Here is a 19,860-nt window from a genome sequence, read left to right as displayed (position 1 = left end):
TTCAATGACAATGATGAATACGTGTAACGCAGCACAAAACGAATTGCATAAACTGTGCACGACAGGTACGCAGCCTATGGCGAAGTTTCAGCGATCCTTTTGATCATTGATAGCAACGTACAACTAAAGGCAAATGGCTTTCTTTATCTTATCAAAAAAAGATGAAGGCAAAATTTAGAACATGACAAATCCAACGACCCGAAAAATTTTTTTTTTTCTAATGATTACAAATCGCGATTATTATTTTGTCGTGTAATTCCAAAAAATGTAATCAATTATCTGATAAAGAATTTTTGTATAATTTACATAGGCAGTACAGTAGCAGTATACGCACTCAAATCACTTAATCGGCTATCTCGCAATAGATATTGTAAAATAAAAGTATACAAAGCATTACGTCCCTAAGATATCTGTTTACCTAGTATCTTTTATCAGATTTTTTTTGTCTCGAATAAATGTATCTGATCTTTTTCCAGAAACAAGGTCCCTGATAAAATTTTGACTGAAACCGTTAATTTTTTCATTGGACAGTAATATACAAAAAAAGGTGGGGGCCATATTCGTCAATGCAATGCTTTCTAACTGTAGAAGGAAAACCTTTGTTTCGCGTACAAATGGAACATTGAAACAAAAAAAAAAAAAAAAAAAAAAAAATAGCTTCTAAAAAGAACCTTCAGATCAGATAAAAGTAAAAGTAGGGTTTTCTTCATAGAAAGGCCTTTTAAAGATCAGATAAACTTAAAAACTTATTAGGCATTTGAGTCCAAACAATGTGAATTGTAAGTTACAAGCTGATTTATTGCCCGTGATTTCGGGAGGAGCGAAAAAAAATGGTTGAAAGGAAAAAAAACTGTGAAAATAGCATTAAAATGGTAAGTAGTACAGAGTAGTATAACGGATGATGGTAAAATTAAATATATACAATGTAACTGAGTAAAATACATTTGCTGTATGAGAGTTTACATGATGGAATAAATATACACGAAAAGGGGAAATGATAATGTTTTAGACCATGGCTGCTGTTTTGGTATTTTTGGAGTTTGTACTGATAGCTTCGTCGACGTCATTGTATGCCGCATTAGAGCTGGAGCTGGATTCAGTACGGAGATTAGGCTTCTCACTGCTGTCAGCTTCACGCAGATTACCTTGTTCATCGACATATTTTTTGGCGTTGTCAAGAGCGGCATCACCATCTTCTTCCCATTCACCGCGATTAAGTTTATCAATGGCTTGGCGCTTTTCTCTCCAATGCATATAGACAAGAATGACGGCGATCAAAATCCAGTAGAGACAGTAGCCAGTAATAGTACCAATGGTAGCAGTGTTATTCCAACCAAGGATGGAATTAAAGATTTGCCAACCACCAGTTTCACCAGTATTAGCTTCAGGATCACCCCAAGAAACGTGCCAAACAGCAGTGGTCATTTTATAACCGATAACATCGGCAGATTCACCTCCAATGACTTGATTCCATGCGTTTTGTTCAAAATAACCAATGGCTTTGGAGAATAAACCAGCAGACACAAGATACAAAATAATAGTGGAGATAATGAAAAACCAACGCAATTGAAGAAGACTGCCACCACGATAAATGACGAAACCGACAAGACAACCGCAAATGATACCAACAATAGTTGGGAGAGGAATTGATTCAGCATTCGTATCAAGAGAAACCTAAATACGTACAATATAAAGAAAGAAAATTGAATAAGATGTCATGTATCTATCGTTGCTGGCAAAGAAATGTTACTTACACCACCAATAAACACGACTGCTTCAAGACCTTCTCTTAAAACAGTAATTGCTGGAAGGAAGAAGAAAGAGTATTGTTGCATCCAACCTTTGAAACCGGCCTTGCGACCTTTGGCTTCCATAGCCTTTGCCAATTTGAGCTTCCATTGTTCTTGCATTCGTTCGGTTCTAAGCATAGCCACACCCATGGCGGTGATCATGATAGTAGCAATAAGTGAGAAGACACCTTCCCAAATATCTTCGGAAGAACTCCAAAGATTGTTAAGAACAGTATACCAGACAGCAATGAAAGCTGCACCAATAGCCAAACAGATGAGTAGACCGAGGGCCGAGCCCCACCAAACTTGTTTGTATAAACGTTTGAGGATAGGCGATCCAGGCTCGAAGACACGCTTCAAGAACGTCAACAAGACTGCAATAATAATGGCTGCTTCTGTTGTTTCACGAAACAGAATAAAGAAGACAGGTACATTAAAAACATTCTTAGCCATTGTAAATGCAAGACTCTTTTGTTTCTTATCAGATCAATGGCAAATGATGAAAAACGACAAAAAAATTAATAAAACAGAAAAGAAAAGTAAGAAAGAAAAGCTACTGGTTTTTTTTTTTATAAAAAGTGTATATCTGAAGAAGGAGATGAAAAAAAAAAAAGAAAAAAGCAAGGAACAGGCCATTAGAAAAAAAAAAAAATGGACATGAAGAGGAGATTAAAAGATGAGATAAGACCCATTGTGATAATGGTGTGAGCTCCTACCATTCCATTTCAAAGTTCTTTGGTAACATCACAATGAGGAAACTGAAGCGGGAAGGTCGGGACATCACTAAGCATGTTTTTTGGGGGTTCTAAGTGCTTTATAATAAACCTAGTTTGGTTTTCTGTATCGCACTTTAGAATTGCATCTTATCAGATGTTTCACTGTTTAAAGATCTACCATTATAGCTGCTCACGAAAGCATTACGGCAATCCAAAATGAAACAAAAACGCGTCTAACTGAACAGTCTTGCCTATTCTTCGTTTCAAAACGAAACAACAATAACTCTGTTTTTATCAGCTCATGGTTCCCTTGTCGAATGAAACGGAGCCTTCTTCATTCGTTATCAGATTATTTTTTTTTCTTCTTCATAGCGTGCAAAAAAAGAAAAAAAATTTTTTTTTCCCAATTGTTGATCAAAGATGACTGTAAACCATAAAAGATAATCAATGGACCTTACAAATTTTCTGATTTTCTTCCCAGCTAAAAAGGAGCCCAGATCACTTACTTAACACAGACAGAAACAGAAAAAAAAAGGTGTTTCCTTTAAAATAACAACGCTAGGTTTTCATTTCTTTTTTGTTTTTTCTTTTCTTTTTCTTTCTCTCTTTTCCTCTTTATCTGATTTTCTTCTTTCTTTATCTTTTCGCTTTTAAAGAGGCCGATCTAAAGCTATGCGTGCCTTTAGTTACATATTGTTAGGGTTACTAGCCCTCACAACAATCCACGCTAAACGTGTTGTTTATGATATGAACGTTACATATATTGAAAACGTGAACCCTGACGGCCTTAAAGCACGTCGAGTTATTGGTATCAACAACCAATGGCCGTAAGTGCATAACATTTGTACTACCATTCTTATGGATCTCTAATACTGATCCTTGCCGTCCAATTTTAGTATTCCGCCAGTGGTTGTTGACTACGGTGATACTTTGGTCATGAATGTACATAATTCCTTAGATAACCCTACTACTCTTCACGCTCACGGTCAGTTCCAAAATGGTACCAATTGGATGGATGGTCCGTCCGGAGTGACGCAATGGTAAATAGGCCCTCTTTCTTTGCAGAACCCGCTTCTTTTTTTTTATTTTAATTGCTAATTTTTTACTTCATTCACCTGTATGATAGCCCTATTCCTCCTAATTATGACTTTACTTATGAGTTCAACATTACTCAGAACGGTACTTATTGGATGCACAGTCATTACGGTGTATGTTTCGAGAATTGCTTTTTGTTCCCCTATTCTTTCAATCTGATTTCTAACTTTTTTCCTTTCTTCTTATAACAGAGTCAATATATGGATGGTTTCCGTATGCCTTTCATCATCAACAATCCTGAAGAACCCTATAAATACGACGAAGACGTCACTATTACTCTCTCAGGTAAATGGTGGCAGACCATGTATGTTATTGACTGCATTAAAAATGCTAAATACATTTTGTTTGCTAGATTGGTACCATGACGAAAGTGAAGTCGGCCTTGCCACCTTCTTGTCTGTTTATAACCCCACTGGTGCTGAACCTGTCCCTCGTAAGTAGACCGAGTTTGTGTCTTTTCAAGCATTATCAGCGAATGATTCTAACCTTTTGTATAAAATTCATTCTATCTAGAATCCGCTTTGATTAATGATAACCGTAATACTTCCTTTGAATTCGTTCCTGGCAAAACCTATCGTTTGCGTATCATCAACATGGCCAGTTTTGCCACCTTTTATTTCGATATTGATGGTCATGATATGGATATTATTGAATGTGATGGTGTAAGTTGCTTTCCTACATTTTTTTTTCTTAAGCAAAAAAACGCAAGAAAATATTTTGCCAACATTTCACCGTTTCATTGCTAGGTTTACACTGAACGTACGACTGTACAAAGTCTCTTCTTGACAACCGCCCAACGTTTCTCTGTTCTTGTTACTGCTAAAAACTCGACTGGATTCAACTATTATATGCACGCTGACATGGATACTGTTATGTTTGATACTATTCCTGAAGACTTGAACCCCAGTAAGTCTTTTAATGACCCACACTTATTCTACGCTTCTTTGTGAACTAAAATGATTCCGCATTTTCTTTCAACTTAGATGCAACGGCCCCTATCTACTACGACCGTAAACATAACAACTTTGCCCCCGAACGTCACATTGGTATGGCGAGTACTTTTGACGAACAAGTCGACGTTATTCCTCTGGAAAAAGAAGCCGCTGCTCCTTACGACCATCAAATCAACCTTACCATTGATTTCCAAGTCACCAACGACGGTATCAACCGTGGTATGTTCAATTACATTCCCTTTATCGCCCCCAAAGTTCCTTCGCTTCATACCTTATTCAGTACCGGTGAATATGCTATGAGCGAAGAGGTTTATGGTCCTTTATCCAGAGCCTTCGTTCTCAAGCACAATGATATGGTCGAAATTGTCCTCAATAACTTGGACGCTAATAACCATCCTTTCCATTTGCACGGTCATGTCTTCCAAATGGTGGGTCGCGGTGAAGGCGTTTACGACGGCAACACTTCCAATGTCGAATGGTTCAACGACAATCCTCCACGTCGTGATACCCTGCGTGTCGCTGATGGTGGTTTCTCCATTATCCGTTTCCGTGCAGATAACCCAGGTGTTTGGATTTTCCATTGTCACATTGACTGGCATTTGGAATCGGGTCTTGCTGCTCTCATGATTGAAGCCCCTGATGTTGTCCAAAATACAATGAAGTTGCCCCAAGCCTTTATGGATGTCTGCGAAGCTGGTAATAATCCTGCCACAGGTAATGCTGCCGGTAAGGAAGGTTTGGATTTGAAGGGTGCTCCTTCTGGTATTGGCATGCCTTATGATGGCTTCACCGCCAAAGGAAAAGGTGCTATGGCTGCTTGTATCATCTGTGCTCTCATCGGTATGGCCTCTATTATTTGGTATGCCTTCAATGACCCCGTCAACACGGCCCGTGAAAGAATGGGCAGACCTCCTAGTCGTGGTTAAAGGGACGATGATTCCCCCTCTTTTATACTTGACTTTCCCCTCACATCCATTTCTATTTATTTTAATATCACTTACATATTTTTGTACTTTACTTTTGTAAACATCCCTAATTTCATATGCCACTTGTAATTTAGCTGTTCTTGTTCTCCCCAACTCTTTCAAAGATATAATATCATTTAATTAGTTATTACTTTTCCATAATCATGTGTATTCATACAAAGCGTATTATCAATTACTAATAAGCCTGTGGAGTGTAGTTCAGAAGTCACATCCAGATAGAAGAACCGTTAGAATACAGTGTTTGAATATAACTTGTCGGATTCTTCAGTAGAACGTACTTTCGAAAATAAGCCAATTTCTATAAACTCGTTTCAGAAGATACATATGTGTAAGCTATTCCGTTAACCGGAAGTCAGCGCAATCACACGATTTCATCTGCTCTTCTGCTACAAAATCCCAGAATTGATACTGTGACTCCTCAGCGAGTATACACGATAACCAGTATTTTGGTTATTTTTGACCAGGATAGTTGCTTCAGTAACTAACGTTGAAAGGATGGCTTCATAGTCAATTAATCTCGTATAGGTAAATAGTTTTTTCCTTCCTTTTAATGTGTTTTTTTGGAGGTTTTTTTTTTTTTATTATGTACTATTAACTACTATTTTTTACTTAAGCTACCGAAGCTACCGAAAATACGCGTATTAAGCGTTTTCATACAAAACTTATTTAAAAAATCTTACGCCTAATATGCTTAATACAAAAAATTGCATTCCCTTTTGGCTCTGATATGAACAGGGATTGGCATAGAATACAATAGTCAAAAAATGATATCACTGCAACAATTATTTCATGGTTTTGCTACAGATATTGAATACAGTTTTTCCTTTATGCGTACAATCGAACGAAGGGAAAGCTTTTTGTTTGTGGACGCTTTCTTAGCGAAGCGCGAATGGATTTATTTGAATTTAGCAAAGAGATTGGAAAAGGTTCCTTTCTTTTGCGGTTTCGCATGTTTTGTATTAAAATCCGTCATAGACTGGATGACGGTATCAGGTGGAGCTACTATGGAGGTATGGGTGGATTGCGAATCACTATAAACGCTGGTTGTATTGGCTGGATGATGGCTGTGGATGGAGGAAGACGGTGGATAATGTTTATCATAAAAACCAGAATCCATACGCCATACTTTGATGGAACCACGCAAGTCGGCCGATACCATGATTTGACTGTCTGGAAAATGGTATCTGTCTCTCTCTTCGGGCGTTGCTTCTTCAAAATCTCTTATCAAAATCCGCCGTAGCTCTTCCATCTCTTTTTGCTGCTTTTCGGTGGAAGAGGTGTCGTAAAGACTGTTGGCTTTAGGATGGTGGTTGTTGTGGCTGTGGCTGTGGCTGTGGCTGATGGATGACGTTCGACTTCTTCTCTGACTCGGCTCCGCTTCTTCAGCTGACACATCCTGATCAGACTCGCGTATAGGTTCTCGATGGGTATAGACGGGTGTATTATCGAAAATAATATCGCCTCCTGATTTCGCCAACTGCTGTCTCGTTTTGGTAGGCGCAAAGATGGTCGAAGTGACAATATGTGGATGGGCTACAAAATGTTCGTTTCGACTACGCAGTAAATCGATCATGCGCCTTTCCCCTTTTCTCAGCCAGCCTGTCACTGCGCCAAAATGCTCATTGGCGAATTCCTCCGTCTGCATCAGTGTGTGCAGCATATGCTCGCCGAATTGGCCCAAAGCAATCGCCGCTTTCAAACGCTGTAGGTAATGAAAAGGTGAGTAATTGACTTGATCCGTACACCAGAGATAGACGCATCCATCTTCTGATCCACTGATGATGTATCGGCCGTCGTCACTGAAAGCAGCTCGGATCTGCATCGAGGAGTTTTCCAGGCCTTTGTATTTGAAGACAAAACTCTTGTCCCGCATGTTGACGATCCATATCCGAGAGTCGTTGGTCGTCACAAGAATACGCTCCTCTCCTAATGGCATGCCTGGCATGGGCTCAATGCCTGTCACTTTTCTGCCCCGTTTCTGCCGACTCGTTTTTACCAACATCTGCGTGTTATATTTCAGACCCTGTGTTTCAAAGAAAAAGACATCTCCCGTGTTGGAACCAACACACGCTGTTCTTCCATCGAGCGTGAAACTGACAGCCGTGACCATATTCCCAGACGGAATTTCGTTCCAAAAAGCGACTCTTTTCTCTGGTATACTCCAAAGACGCACTTTGCAATCGAGTGAGCCGGAGAGGAAAAACCTATCATCCTAGTGCATATCCAATGTGTGAGTCAGCTGGTTATAAAATCAGTGCGGGGAATACAGTCAGCTTACATACTTTGGGATGAAATCTAACGCTTGGAACGACATCCAGATGTTTAAACACACATAGACAAACCGTTTGCGATACATGCCATAACCTAAACAGGAAAAAATTCGGGTTATCAAGTGATACAACCTTGTAGACAAAATAGCAAACCACTTTACCTGACGGTTTTATCCATAGAAGCCGATACTAAAAAGTTATTCTGGTATAGGTAAAACGGATGGGTGTGAGATATCACTGCTGCTCCTCTTTGGGTCTCTTCTTCGGCAGAGAAAGGAAAAAAAAAAACAAACCTTAGACCAGCTGAGATCCAATATATCGGCCGTATGCCCCTTATAAGTCCTGACAGGCTTCTCATGAAAGACTTTGATCGATGGTTCATAGGAAGAGATGTCCTCTGACACATCTATATTGTCCTTTTTCTCCATATCTCTCAGTACCTTCCAAATATGTATGATACAATTCTGACCAGCAGTTGCCATATATTTCCCGTCTTTACTGAAACGACAGGTCCAAACGGCTCCAAAGGGCTTTTTAGAATTATCCATTTCTTCCTCCTTGCTCTTTATGGAGGAATGCAAAGATCCTCGGCTTTCGTTTGCATCGACAGTGAGTGTTTGAGCCAGTACGACTCTACTGAATCTTTTATGTGTTTTGATTTTCGTTTTGATCTATATACATAGATGAGTTTTTAAGAAAAATGGTTCGATTGTGTCTTCGTTTTGTGTGGGTCTTCCCATTTACTTTAACATATTTCTGGCCGTGGGGTGATAGCTCATCGGTATAAGACTGAAATTGTCCATTTACTCCAAGAAGCATAGACGTTCTACTCATGTCAAGCATCCTTTCTGATTGTGATAGGAAAGTGGATGATCCACTAAAACTATTTTCGGACCAACTGTGACCTCGTGTGTGTTTATTTCGTCTAACATTCAAACATGGGGGACAAGGAAATCAAAATAAAATAAAAAAATCATTATGACCCATCTTCTTTCCCATCGTGTAGGTAGTAGATCATGTTGATAACGTCTCTTCCTTACCGAAAAGCCGCAGAGTTGGGTCGTCCATTGTCTTGTTTTGCGCACGAACTTTGATATTCTTCCAAACTCACACTTGTTCGCCGACTAGCACTATGATACTCCTTTTCATTATTCACAGCAGATGTTGCTGAAGAAGTAGCCAAATGATCTGAATGAACTGACAGTCGTTTCTCGCTGTTTTGAAATCGTCTCTGTCGTGGCTGTAAAAAGTCTAAGTCAGAAAAAAAAAACAAGCTTTTAAGGTTAAACAATGGAGTGTCTATAATTTTAGCTTCCTTGCCCCTTCCATGGGCAATGACATTACTATGATTAGACACATCTTTTACACTGGCTTCCTGAAGTGCATCTGTGTCCGAGCTTGCATCGGACATTACAGCGACAAAAAAAAAGGCCTTAATCGGCGAGGAGAACCAAAGGAGGAACAAAAAGGAAATCCACAAAAAGATGTATGAAGCTTGCTTATGGCTAGCAAATGGGAGTGTTTTTATGCCGCAACAAATTTTATTGTCTCCTGGTTGGTGATGAATCCTTTCAGATGGTTGAGTTTGATTTTGGTTGGGTTTTTTTTTTTCTCTACTGCAAAATCAATGAAGGGGAAACCAACCTGTGGTTAAGCATAACAGAGTACAAAGTGTCATTGAGGTGATCCAGTAGGTCTCGTCATGAGATGATTTTATAGATGCAGGTATGCATGAGATAGGATGTTGATCGTTACTGCTTTATTTATTGCAGTGTAATGCCATGTATCATATGTCAGGTCTACGATTCATTGCTTTATCTAATCAGTAAGAAGAGAGGGTAAGACATCGAATGAGAGTGGCTGAACTTGTATTTTTAACAGCAGCAAAGAAAAAAAAGATCAGACAAATAAAAAAAAAAAATTAGGTAGGGCAAATTTGCGGTCTTTTCTTTTCGAATACAACGTTCATATCTATTACTAATGAGCACTTCTGGCCGTACATGTTCAACTGAGGGCTGTGGCAAACCAGCCACTCTTCAATGTCCTACTTGTATCAAATTGAAGATTGAAGGATCTTTTTTCTGTTCTCAAGATTGTTTCAAAAAGAATTGGGTTTGTTCAATGCTTTTCCTACAAGTCACTGACATGGTCACTGACTTGAACGATCGTTAACCGCCGCCATGCATTTTTTTTTTTTTTTTTTTTTTTTTGAAAAAGGCCAAACACAAGTTAGTGCATAAAGCTAAAATTGAAAGTAAGGAGGAAAGAAAGGAAACACAGCAAAAGAAAGCAGCTCAAGAGATGCCTTGGTTATTCATTTCTATCTATATCAAATTTTAGGCGAGCCTCACAATCCCTTCCCCAATTATCGCTATACTGGCCCATTACAAGCAGTGTATCCTCTGTCTCCCAGACGTGAGGTTCCTAAGGAAATTGAGAGACGTAAAGTGACAGAGTGATTGAATGAACCAAAAGTGTATCAGCTCACCATCTAACACACATCTAAAATTTTTTTTTTTTTTTCTATGCCACAACTCATAGCCGATTATGCGGAATCGAGTATTCCTATTTCAGAACAGATGGCCCGTGGCAATGCGATTAGAGTTTTGAACAAAGAGGAAATAGAGGGTATGCGTAAAGCCTGTAAGGTAAAGGATCCTTTTTCTTGACATGTGGGACGTTTCGGCAGAGATTCTCTCGTAGCATGGTTAGCTTATAGAATATCTTTTTGTGGATCCAGATCGCTCGTGAAGTCTTGGATATTGGTGCTGCTGCTATCCGTCCTGGAATCACTACTGACGAGATTGGTAAGTGTTTCTCTCTCACCATCCAGTGTCATTGACAAAATTTTAAATATGATTCTCCCACTTTTTGGTTGACAGATGAAATTATCCATAATGCTACCATTGAGCGTGGAGCTTATCCTTCTCCTTTAAACTATTATCAATTCCCCAAGTCTGTTTGCATGTAAGTTTAACTCTCTGCGTTGGTTCAGAAAGAAAGCGTGAATGTGGATGGCTTCTCACCATCCCTTTTTTGCTGTATGTCAATGTCAGATCTGTCAATGAAGTTATTTGTCACGGTATCCCTGACAAATATGTTTTGAAGGATGGTGATATTGTCAACCTTGATGTGACATGTTTCTATAAGGGTTTCCACGGAGATATGAATGCTACTTACTGTGTCGGTAATGTAGATGACAAAGGCAAAGAATTGATCGACACAGCAAGAGAATGTTTAGAAAAAGCTATTGCTATGGGTAAGCCCTCTATTGCTAACGGGTATTTTTTTTTCGCGCTGTTTTTTGACCCACTCACCTTTTCTCTCTTTATCAGTCAAACCTGGCATTAAATACAGAGATTTCGGTAGAGTGATTGAAGAACATGCCAGAAAGCATGGTTTCTCGGTTGTGCGCAGTTTCTGTGGACATGGTATCAATCAATTATTCCATACAGCACCCAACGTCCCTCATTACAACAGTAAGTTGATCCAAACATCGTATTGAGAAAGCAAAAGCAGCTATGAATGACTTTTTTTTTTTTTTTTTCTCATTGATTCTTGTGAAATGACTACGTTTACAGATAATAAGGCTGTTGGTGTGGCAAAGCCTGGTCATTGCTTTACCATTGAGCCCATGATTTGTGAAGGTCATTGGAGAGATGAAATCTGGTAAGTAGATGCAAAAACGATTGATACTGCTGCTCAAAGAGAAAGGAGGATGTATATTCACACTGTCTTCTCTTTCATTACTCAATTTATGTAAAGGCCCGATAACTGGACAGCCGTTACTTGCGATGGTAAACGTTCCGCGCAGTTCGAACATACTCTGTTGGTGACAGAAACCGGCTGTGAAATCTTGACCAAATAATTGAATAGATAGATAGTCCCGTTTTTTTTTATTTTTTTTTGCATTCGATTTGCTAACTGCTGGTAGATCTGCAGTAGTAAGTATCATTAGTCACATTTTTGATGATTTTTCCACCCTTTGCATTTATTGTATAGTGCTACTTCCATATCTCAAAAGTAAAAAAACTTATCTTGTGATGTTTGTTATTTTAGTCATGTCTTTATAAAATCTTAATTTTTTTACTAATAATTTACGAAAAAATGCAATACTCTGTAACTCGCAGAGGATGTAAAAAGATGAAGCAGCAGCTCGTTCTTTGCGTGTTTATTAGCTTGTTTCAAATTTTGGAGCCATTCTTAAAGATTACCTCTTTTGGTAGAAGAGTTTTATTCTTATTGACAAAAAAAAAAAAAAAAAAAAGAGAGAGAAAAAAGAAAGATATAGTGTGTAAGGAATAATAAATAGTAATGCATTGCTATCTTTGTAAAAAGATGAATTATATGATGTCAATGGGCACTAGGGGAAATGCAGGTAAAATAGATAGATAAAGGGGAATAGATTGTGGGGAAGGGGAGGGGAGGGGAGGGGAATCGTTCTATGGAGTTGTTGAGAAACCAGCAGCTATCATCATGTCACTGGAGAGGGATATTCAGCAAGCACTTTTAACATGGAAACTTTTCTTAGGTATTTTGTATGCCAATCAGTGAAGGCCGTATGCGCCTTTAGCTTCAATGAGCATACGGGTAATCTGTCTTGCTCGTCTGTCTGTACAGCAGAGAATGTACGAGAGAAAAAGGTAGATGGTGAGGTCTCGTTTTCTTCTTTTTCTTTGCCATTCCTTCTTGCCTTGACATGATTCATAAGCGCAGTAGTGCTGGCTTCTTTTTCTACAAAAGAAGAAGAAGCAGCAGAGGTATCCTCTCCTTCTTTGGCAGTGCAAGTTTCTTCCTTCAAAAGCCAGGCATTCTTTGTAAGAGACGGTTGACGAGACGGCCGTGGGTCCGTTCGACTGTGGGCATGAGGAGCCTTGTGCATTCCCATCGTTCCGTTTGTATTCTGCGGTGGGGCCAGGGGAAGAGGGCTGGTTCTCGGTTCCTGACCAGCAGGAGAAGAGGCAGAGGTGGTGGCAGGTGGGTGAAGGGTATCTGTTGAACTTGGCTCTTCCAAAATGTTGTGCGAGTCAGTTTCATGTAGAACCGAGGTCTCCATAGAAGCAGTAGCTTCAGCAGTGGCAAGAACATGGTGGTATAAAGCCTATCAAAAGAAAAGGAGGATGAGAAACTTGAGTAGCAAAAAAGCAAGGGAAGGGAGGGAAAGGAGATAGGGCCTACCTCGTAATGGGCTTTGGCATGAATGGAGCACATGGCAAGGTTGTCGTAAAGTGCTGATGCTAGGGAAGAGATATCGTGTGGGCTTTGAATGACGGTGAGGACGCCTTGGCGGCAGTGGATGGGCGCGCTGGCGAGGGAGGCACTTGGATGGATAAGCAACGGTGCGTGGCGCTGTTGCTGACTGATAACAAATCGTTTGACATAGTCGTCCTCCTCATGATGCTCGTTGGGATTGTCGAGAAAAACACCTAGGTCGGAAGCGGTCATGAAGGCCTCTTCCTCCTCAGCATCTAGCTCTTGATGATACAGATGAACCGGCACGAATTCAGTAGTACCGTAGATCTGATTAATTTGACGAGCGATTTCATGCACAGCCTTCCATTCTTTGGCAGGCAAAGAGTGGGAGGTACAGAACAGAAAGAGGACGGTACGATCCACCATAAAACGGTGCTTGGAGAGCAAGTCAGCAAATGCAGCAAGCGTTCTGAAAAGATTGGCACGGTTGGCAGAACGACTGAAGATAAGCTGTCTGTGGGGAAACATTGCCCTGAGTTGTTTAACACGTTTAGTCATCATGGCTGATCTTTCGCTCTTTGATGGCCTCTTGTGCTGTTGGTTGCAGTGTTCACACACAAGTGGATTGGCATAAGTTCCCATTGGCTGCGGTCGAAGAGAAGGAAGCAAAGAGGCTGAAGTGGATTGTATTTGCTGGCATGCAGTTGCAAATTTCGCAGCGTCTGCCTTTGACTAAGAAAAATGAAAGCATTTCTCAGTGACAAGCCCGCAATGGATGGGTTTGTTGGGTCTTTTTTTTTTTTTTTTTTTTTATCATACCTTAAAAGCTATGTGGTCAGCTTGGAGCATTGACCTCAAAATATGAGATATGTCTAAGTTTTGTTTAAATGATAAAATAACAAAAAGAAAGGAAAGAAATATCAGCATCAGATTAGATCTTAAATGAAATATGGAGTCTGAAATGTTTGGGGAGTGGGGGACTGGAAAAGAAAAAGATGAAGAAAAAAAAAAAAAAAAAGCCTCCAATTTACCTTCCACTTCAGCTAAATGCCCCCAGTTTGGAAATTTTGCATATAGAGAAAGGTCAATTTTGATGTCAGGCTTAGCTTTTCGAAGGAAATGGGGCAACATCACTAATTGGTAGTCGTGTATCCAGACTAAAAATAAAGCAGGATAATCAAATTAAGGATTCCGGTTTTTCATTTTCAACTACACTGTATTTGTAATCGTACCTAAATCTCCAGGACGGTATTTCTTAAGAATGGCTTGTGCATAAGTTTGGCATAGAATCAAATAACTTTTCCACATCCATTGGTTCTTTTTTTTGTTTGCTTTGTACGAGGCATCATGGAAAAGAGGATCAAGCACTATGATAAGATGGTCTTTATCAGTCAAATTCTGTCTGTAGAGCCGCATGCGGGAAAAAAAAAGAATTCGAGTCGCGCTCATTTACCGTTCCTGACAAACAGATCCAACGAGCCAACACATGAAGAGTGCAAGTCAATAGCAATGGATGGGCAAGGGTGGCCTGTTGTTTGTCTTATAAAGAGTGACGGCTCTTCTTGCTTTCGTTTGTGTGCGTTGTAAATGCAATGTATTATCTTGTGTGTGCTTGTCGGTGCCATGGCAACGAGAATAAATAAATCGTAACTATGTGAATTTCGTAGCTGTGTGCAAATAAAGACAGAGAACGGAAAAAGACACGCAAAAGAATGAATAAATAAATAATGGCTAAATTTAAGGTTTGGAATTCGGATTATGTAAGAAAACAGTAAGGGGCCAAACACGACGTTTATCCCATTCATTTTTCCTTTCAAACCGACATGAGGAAAACGAAAAGCAGAGAAGGCCTGCTTCTCTGCTTTTCTGTTTCCTGAGGAAAAAAGAAAAGGCACTCACTTGATATCAGAAGCATTCTTTGGATTATGGGTCGAATGAATGCCACTTGTTCGCCAACAGAACATAACGGTGCTGTTTACAGCATAGATGAAAAACGCTGCTTGCTTTTGGGACTAGGAAAAGAATCGAAAATTTAGGTCGGGAACCCTTTTCCAGGACCCGCCTTCCCCGTGGAGTAGTTCAAGGTTAAACTATTGACAGCCAATCAACTGTATATATTTGCTTAAGTAATTCAAATTGAATACATTAGCTTGCTTAGATAATAGCCATCGACATCATCACGAGAGTCTTCAATTGGTTGATTCTGTTCTTTCATAGATCGCTTAACGAGTAATATCGTCTAGCCTATGCACATGACTTAAGCAGAATATGTCTATCACCTTTTCTGATCGTCTGATAGTCTTTACCAAAGGGGGGAGCTAGCTTTTGCTTGCCTAAAGAGGGTTCCCACTATAAAAAAAAAAGCTTTCGTAATCAAAAAACAAAAGCTGTTTTCATGTAGAAAAAAGAAACGATTGTTTGTTCTAATCCAGATAGATCCTTTAAGGGTTTGCTTACTTAATATTCTATTCCGCGGGGAAACTAAAAAGCTCACTGAATAAACGAAAAATCTATTCAAAAATGCGGGCTGGATTACTCACGCAATGCAAAACTTATTGCGTTATTCTCCACTCAAGCCCCCTCTCATTCCAGCATGATATGGCAGAAAAAAACAGACTGTGCTTTACATGAAAAGGCTTTCGAATCGATGCTGTATTCGTGAACAGTGATGAGAGATAAGGATTCCTTCTTAAGCGTATCTACATACACAGTGTTTCCTCGTCGCGGGAAACAACAGGCGAGAAAAGCATTCATGCAAATAGATAGAGATAGAATGTGTGTCCGTGTGTGTGTGTGTGTGAGAGTTCTTTAAAATCCTGCCATGAGCGATCGTACAAGCGTAGAATAGAAAAGTATGGAATTAACTCTATCTTATTTCTTTTTTTGGATATGTTTTTCTTTCAGCTGATGTAGAGTGATGACCAAAAGTAGTTTAAAATTGAGTACAGAAGATCCCCGCTAAGACCAAAACAATACATTACAATGAGAAAAGGGTGGGCTCTTTCTGATGGCACTAGCACGTGATATTTAAATCGAGATGGTTTCTTTTTTTTCTTTTTCTTTTGGCCATCGTGATGAAGCACTGCAGAAAGGCTTGGATGAAAGGGAAAAAAAAAAAAGACAAAAAATGGTTTATCATGACATGCGACTATGTGATTTTAAACAGAAATGGGTAAGGGTAAATAGAGCTATTTGTTGTAAAATATATATAAAATATATATAGGATATATACATAAAATATAACCATGTGTCATGCTCTTGAGATGGAGGGCTGCTCAGAGAAAGACGTTTGTCTGCAAAACGATAAATGGCTACACTTGGGTCAAATAGATCGCGCGCTCATCTCGTGCTATTTTTTTTTTGTTTTAATGTACAGATATCAATAGGGTTGGCTGTGTTGAAGGGTATAGTTGCATTGAGAAGGGAGGGGGTAACAGAGGATGTCGTGTCTTTACACACATGATGAATAAATTGAGTAAATGACATCGTTCAGTCAGTGCGCCTTAGTAACCAAGCGATGCTACAGAGGGTCTGGAACGGTGGCACATAGCATGATCCACGACAACACATTCATCCTCTTTTGGTTGATCCACTTCATTTTTTGCCATCGTCGTAACAAATTTGAGAAACATCAAGAAGAGAAGAATAGAGTGCAGCATGTTTGGTCCAAAACGATAGTTTATTTTAAATGGAAAGAAGAAGCAAAAGGGTAGTGATAAGTTAGAAAGAAAGAAAGGGAAAAAGTAAGTGATGAACGAAAGGTTTTTCTTATAAGACTTATTTCTCAAAAAGCACGTGGTTTCCACTTCAAACCAGTCCAGAGATGCTGGATGACTTCATTCCCCTTTCTTTACACTTCTTTGTATGGGTATTCTATTTTTATCCATAAAGCAAAGAAAACAATCATTAGCAATGGGATGAGTGGTTTCCGTCTTTTTTTTTTCTTTTTTTTTGTCTTTGCACTTACCTAGTGTATCATCTTTCTTTTTCCATAATTTCTTTCTCTTTTTTGTAGTGACATGTTCTGTCCAGACTTCTACACAATATTTCTTTTTGAATTTTCGTATAAAGACTGGATCCCACAACTCTGAAGCGATCCCTAAATCTTTGCAACAGCGCATCAAAGCATTACTTTTGCAACCTTCAGACGCCGTTGGTAATCCAGAGACATCAAAAAAGTCCTGCTCTCCTCTTGCTTGTGACACAAATCGTCCGTTACAGATCAATGCGTACTCCCGCGAGATATTCTTGGGTGAAATCGTATGTTCGCCGCGCGGCGCTAAACCCCATCCTCCTGGTCCAAAAGCTCGATTTAAGATGCGTCTATATTTGATTTCGGGAAGGTATAAGAGACCATCTATAGCAAACAAACAAGTCAATACGGGGCTGTACTCCTCTCTCCTAAAAAAAAAAAAAAAAAAAAAAAAAAAAAACGACTTACCGGGCTTAATTTCAATATCTTCTGGATTGACAGGTTCAAGTAAAATATCCGTGGCCTCTTTTGAAAAACGGACAGTCGAAAGGCCGTGATAAGAAGTAGACCAGTCAATAGCATTTTCCTTTGTGTTATCGTCAAATGCAGCATCAAACTGTTGCGTCGTGGCAAAGTGATCCGCATGAACGGCATTCGCTAATGCAGGTACCGCTGCTGCTGCTTTTTTGATCTCGGCCGATGTCACACTGTCTGAAGCAGACGTTTGTGCTTTGGTTTCTGCCGTTGTTGCTTTCGTGCTCGACTTGACCGTTTTAGGTTTTAACGTAGTCGTTTTTGTTGTATTCGTCGCAGTGGCGCCAACTTCTTTTCGAGCTAATTTAACATACCGCGTAGTTGTTACTGTGCGGATCTGGTAATAGTATGTGAGCCAACAATGAGTGACAAAGTTAGTCTTTTTTTCTCAATGAACAGTGTAAGATAAATGAAAGCACTGTACGTTGTTCAAAGTGTTGGGTTTGGAGGCTAATCTTTTGACCACGGTGAACGCTTGCATTGTGTGTGTTAAAAGGGTTCAACAAAGGCAAAAGCCAACTCATGGAGCAGGCAAGGAGAGTAAGGGGCACAAAAAAAAAAAGGTGGTCACTTTGTCTCCGCACACCTTTGTTCCAATCAAATTGTAAGCACTCTTAAAATGAAAAATGCAAGTTGTCCAATAAAGATAGGCATGTTGTCTAAAATGAACGTTCTATTACGACTTTTTTTTTTCATACCCCGAATTCATGTTGCCGCTTTTTGCTGAGTAATATTTAAGGCGGGCCCCTCATTTGGAAAAAATGGAAGTGTCAGTACACATAAGAAAAATTGACAAGGCTCTTTTTTTTTTTTTTTTCTATTTTATTCCATCATAGACCTTATACTATTGATACTTATTAAAGACAGACATGAGCAATACAGTGGTTGACGGAAAAGATACCATCAAATTTGTTGATGAAGAAGATGTTCGTCAAACTGCCGATACGGCTACTGCTCCTGACACAAACGAACATGAAGATAAAAAGTCGGAAGGAGAAGAAGAGGGTCAAAGTGCTGCTTTTAATCCAGAAACTGGAGAAATCAACTGGGATTGCCCATGTAAGTAAAATGAGGATGAAAGCAAAGGATAAAAGTCGATCATGCGCAGTGTAGCGTTGATTTTTGAGAGAAAAACTCATGGGATAATTTTTGACAGGTCTAGGGGGTATGGCCCAAGGTCCATGCGGAGAAGAGTTTAAGGCAGCTTTCAGTTGCTTTGTTTATTCAGACGAAGAACCCAAAGGAATAAATTGTGTGGAATATTTCAAAACGATGCAGGATTGTTTCCGTAAGCATCCTGATGTTTATGGTGATGAGATCGATGACGACGATGACGACGATGACGAGCGGGAAAAGAGCGATAAATCCAACGATAATGAGACTACCACCACCACCACCTCCACTACAACTACATCTGTGTCAACAACAGAGGAGAAAGCAGAAGATACAACCGTTGCTTCTTCTATGTTTGAAGAAGAAAATGAGGCGGCGGAATCAAAGACAAGTAGTTTCAGTTCATGGTTATCCTCATGGTTTTAAACACAAATAACAACTTTTATGTATAGTAAAAAACACATCCATTCTTCCATTTAGAGCAAAACAGGAATATACTTGCCGTGATGGCATTCATTTCACTTTTTAGGTACAACAAAATAATTGTATCCTTTTTTTAATTGACAGTTCATCCGTCTATAAATAATAACTTGTTATTGAGAGGGAAAAAATAAGATGCGAGTGTTTGACTGAAAACTCGCCTATGCGTCTATAATACAAAATATCCTGTCCATAGATAGATAGTCGATGATAGTAGTAGCAATGGAAACTTGATTAGAAAAACTATCTAACTCTATAACCTATTCAAGTGCAACCACCGAGACGAATCGTCTCCAAATGGTATACTTTCTTACCTGAACAACGGCCAATGCAACATGCTTCCATCCTCATCTTGAGCTAGGAAGAAAAAAGCCATCAAGGCGCGTCATTGCTTGACATTTCCACATCATTTTTTCATACTACCTTCAATAAAGTGAACAGCAGTTATTCTTTAGAAACCCCCCGCACAAACAAAAAATGCTGCAGTAGGAAGAGAATTTTCCTTTTCACAGGTATTTCTAAGCGCGTTTCGGTTTTATGACAAAGTACCTCAGCACTGTACCCCGGTACTCAGAACAGTCAGAATAGAAATGCTATCAACAGCATCTAAAGGACCCCAAGGCCAAGGATAGTACGGATCGACTCTACAATTTCAAAAGAAATACATCTCATGTAGATGATGATGATCCGATAGCTATAAGTCTCTTTCCTACCCGTCTATACAAACTATAAACCCACCCCCCCCCACTTTGTCGGT

General features: G+C 39.5%; 7 protein-coding genes across 7 annotated transcripts; 3 read left to right on the top strand and 4 right to left on the bottom strand.

Moving 5' to 3' along the window:
* Positions 1–777: 777 nt before the first annotated feature.
* On the bottom strand, positions 778–2,386 carry BDF20DRAFT_864214 (high-affinity iron permease). Its single transcript, XM_053080716.1, has 2 exons — positions 1,755–2,386; positions 778–1,674 (listed from the first exon to the last, which is right to left on the bottom strand). Exons 1-2 carry the CDS (start codon positions 2,241–2,243, stop codon positions 1,006–1,008), a joined length of 1,158 nt encoding a protein of 385 aa, XP_052937171.1. The 5' UTR covers positions 2,244–2,386; the 3' UTR covers positions 778–1,005.
* Positions 2,387–3,178: 792 nt separating this feature from the next.
* BDF20DRAFT_818622 (Cupredoxin) lies at positions 3,179–5,480 on the top strand (the record flags this gene model as incomplete). The annotated part of the gene is made up of 8 exons (XM_053077389.1): positions 3,179–3,333; positions 3,403–3,546; positions 3,633–3,714; positions 3,793–3,886; positions 3,954–4,034; positions 4,115–4,263; positions 4,348–4,507; positions 4,585–5,480. 8 exons carry the CDS (start codon positions 3,179–3,181, stop codon positions 5,478–5,480), a joined length of 1,761 nt encoding a protein of 586 aa, XP_052937170.1.
* A 955-nt stretch (positions 5,481–6,435) lies between these two features.
* On the bottom strand, positions 6,436–9,221 carry BDF20DRAFT_912159 (WD40-repeat-containing domain protein; the record flags this gene model as incomplete). Its single annotated transcript, XM_053083921.1, has 7 exons — positions 6,436–7,752; positions 7,823–7,904; positions 7,972–8,012; positions 8,104–8,481; positions 8,555–8,735; positions 8,851–9,061; positions 9,155–9,221. 7 exons carry the CDS (start codon positions 9,219–9,221, stop codon positions 6,436–6,438), a joined length of 2,277 nt encoding a protein of 758 aa, XP_052937169.1.
* A 508-nt stretch (positions 9,222–9,729) lies between these two features.
* Positions 9,730–11,887, top strand: BDF20DRAFT_864146 (methionine aminopeptidase 1). Its single transcript, XM_053080715.1, has 10 exons — positions 9,730–9,922; positions 10,028–10,064; positions 10,151–10,252; positions 10,352–10,458; positions 10,551–10,617; positions 10,693–10,777; positions 10,867–11,069; positions 11,146–11,289; positions 11,392–11,479; positions 11,576–11,887. Exons 1-10 carry the CDS (start codon positions 9,791–9,793, stop codon positions 11,676–11,678), a joined length of 1,068 nt encoding a protein of 355 aa, XP_052937168.1. The 5' UTR covers positions 9,730–9,790; the 3' UTR covers positions 11,679–11,887.
* A 397-nt stretch (positions 11,888–12,284) lies between these two features.
* BDF20DRAFT_834608 (glycosyltransferase family 20-domain-containing protein) lies at positions 12,285–14,419 on the bottom strand (the record flags this gene model as incomplete). Its single annotated transcript, XM_053078751.1, has 5 exons — positions 12,285–12,911; positions 12,989–13,735; positions 13,823–13,875; positions 14,035–14,160; positions 14,236–14,419. 5 exons carry the CDS (start codon positions 14,417–14,419, stop codon positions 12,285–12,287), a joined length of 1,737 nt encoding a protein of 578 aa, XP_052937167.1.
* Positions 14,420–16,784: 2,365 nt separating this feature from the next.
* BDF20DRAFT_441841 (mitochondrial genome maintenance MGM101-domain-containing protein) lies at positions 16,785–18,287 on the bottom strand. The gene is made up of 5 exons (XM_053075456.1): positions 18,207–18,287; positions 17,935–18,114; positions 17,445–17,837; positions 16,971–17,360; positions 16,785–16,876 (listed from the first exon to the last, which is right to left on the bottom strand). Exons 2-5 carry the CDS (start codon positions 18,032–18,034, stop codon positions 16,854–16,856), a joined length of 906 nt encoding a protein of 301 aa, XP_052937166.1. The 5' UTR covers positions 18,035–18,114; positions 18,207–18,287; the 3' UTR covers positions 16,785–16,853.
* Positions 18,288–18,311: 24 nt separating this feature from the next.
* Positions 18,312–19,548, top strand: BDF20DRAFT_441953 (uncharacterized protein). The gene is made up of 2 exons (XM_053075458.1): positions 18,312–18,569; positions 18,667–19,548. The coding sequence occupies exons 1-2, from the start codon at positions 18,380–18,382 to the stop codon at positions 19,047–19,049; spliced, it is 573 nt and encodes a 190-aa protein (XP_052937165.1). The 5' UTR covers positions 18,312–18,379; the 3' UTR covers positions 19,050–19,548.
* The last annotated feature ends 312 nt before the right edge of the window (positions 19,549–19,860 follow it).

The sequence above is a fragment of the Mycotypha africana genome (assembly GCF_025528875.1).
Source record: "Mycotypha africana strain NRRL 2978 chromosome Unknown BDF20scaffold_4, whole genome shotgun sequence".
Classification (NCBI taxonomy): domain Eukaryota; kingdom Fungi; phylum Mucoromycota; class Mucoromycetes; order Mucorales; family Mycotyphaceae; genus Mycotypha; species Mycotypha africana.
Note: the sequence above shows the minus strand (reverse complement) of the source record. Positions and strands in the feature narration are given on the sequence as shown.

Coding starts and splice junctions, on each gene's coding strand:
- BDF20DRAFT_864214 (XM_053080716.1), bottom strand. CDS start 2,243: ATGGCTAAGAATGTTTTTAATGTACCTGTCTTCTTTATTCTGTTTCGT. Junction 1,675..1,754: donor CAGTCGTGTTTATTGGTGGT/GTAAGTAACATT, acceptor GTACGTATTTAG/GTTTCTCTTGATACGAATGC.
- BDF20DRAFT_864146 (XM_053080715.1), top strand. CDS start 9,791: ATGAGCACTTCTGGCCGTACATGTTCAACTGAGGGCTGTGGCAAACCA. Junction 10,065..10,150: donor GCATAAAGCTAAAATTGAAA/GTAAGGAGGAAA, acceptor ATCAAATTTTAG/GCGAGCCTCACAATCCCTTC. Junction 10,253..10,351: donor TCCTAAGGAAATTGAGAGAC/GTAAAGTGACAG, acceptor CACAACTCATAG/CCGATTATGCGGAATCGAGT.
- BDF20DRAFT_441841 (XM_053075456.1), bottom strand. CDS start 18,034: ATGAGTTGGCTTTTGCCTTTGTTGAACCCTTTTAACACACACAATGCA. Junction 17,838..17,934: donor AACCCAACACTTTGAACAAC/GTACAGTGCTTT, acceptor AGATCCGCACAG/TAACAACTACGCGGTATGTT. Junction 17,361..17,444: donor AGATATTGAAATTAAGCCCG/GTAAGTCGTTTT, acceptor TGTTTGCTATAG/ATGGTCTCTTATACCTTCCC.
- BDF20DRAFT_441953 (XM_053075458.1), top strand. CDS start 18,380: ATGAGCAATACAGTGGTTGACGGAAAAGATACCATCAAATTTGTTGAT. Junction 18,570..18,666: donor AATCAACTGGGATTGCCCAT/GTAAGTAAAATG, acceptor AATTTTTGACAG/GTCTAGGGGGTATGGCCCAA.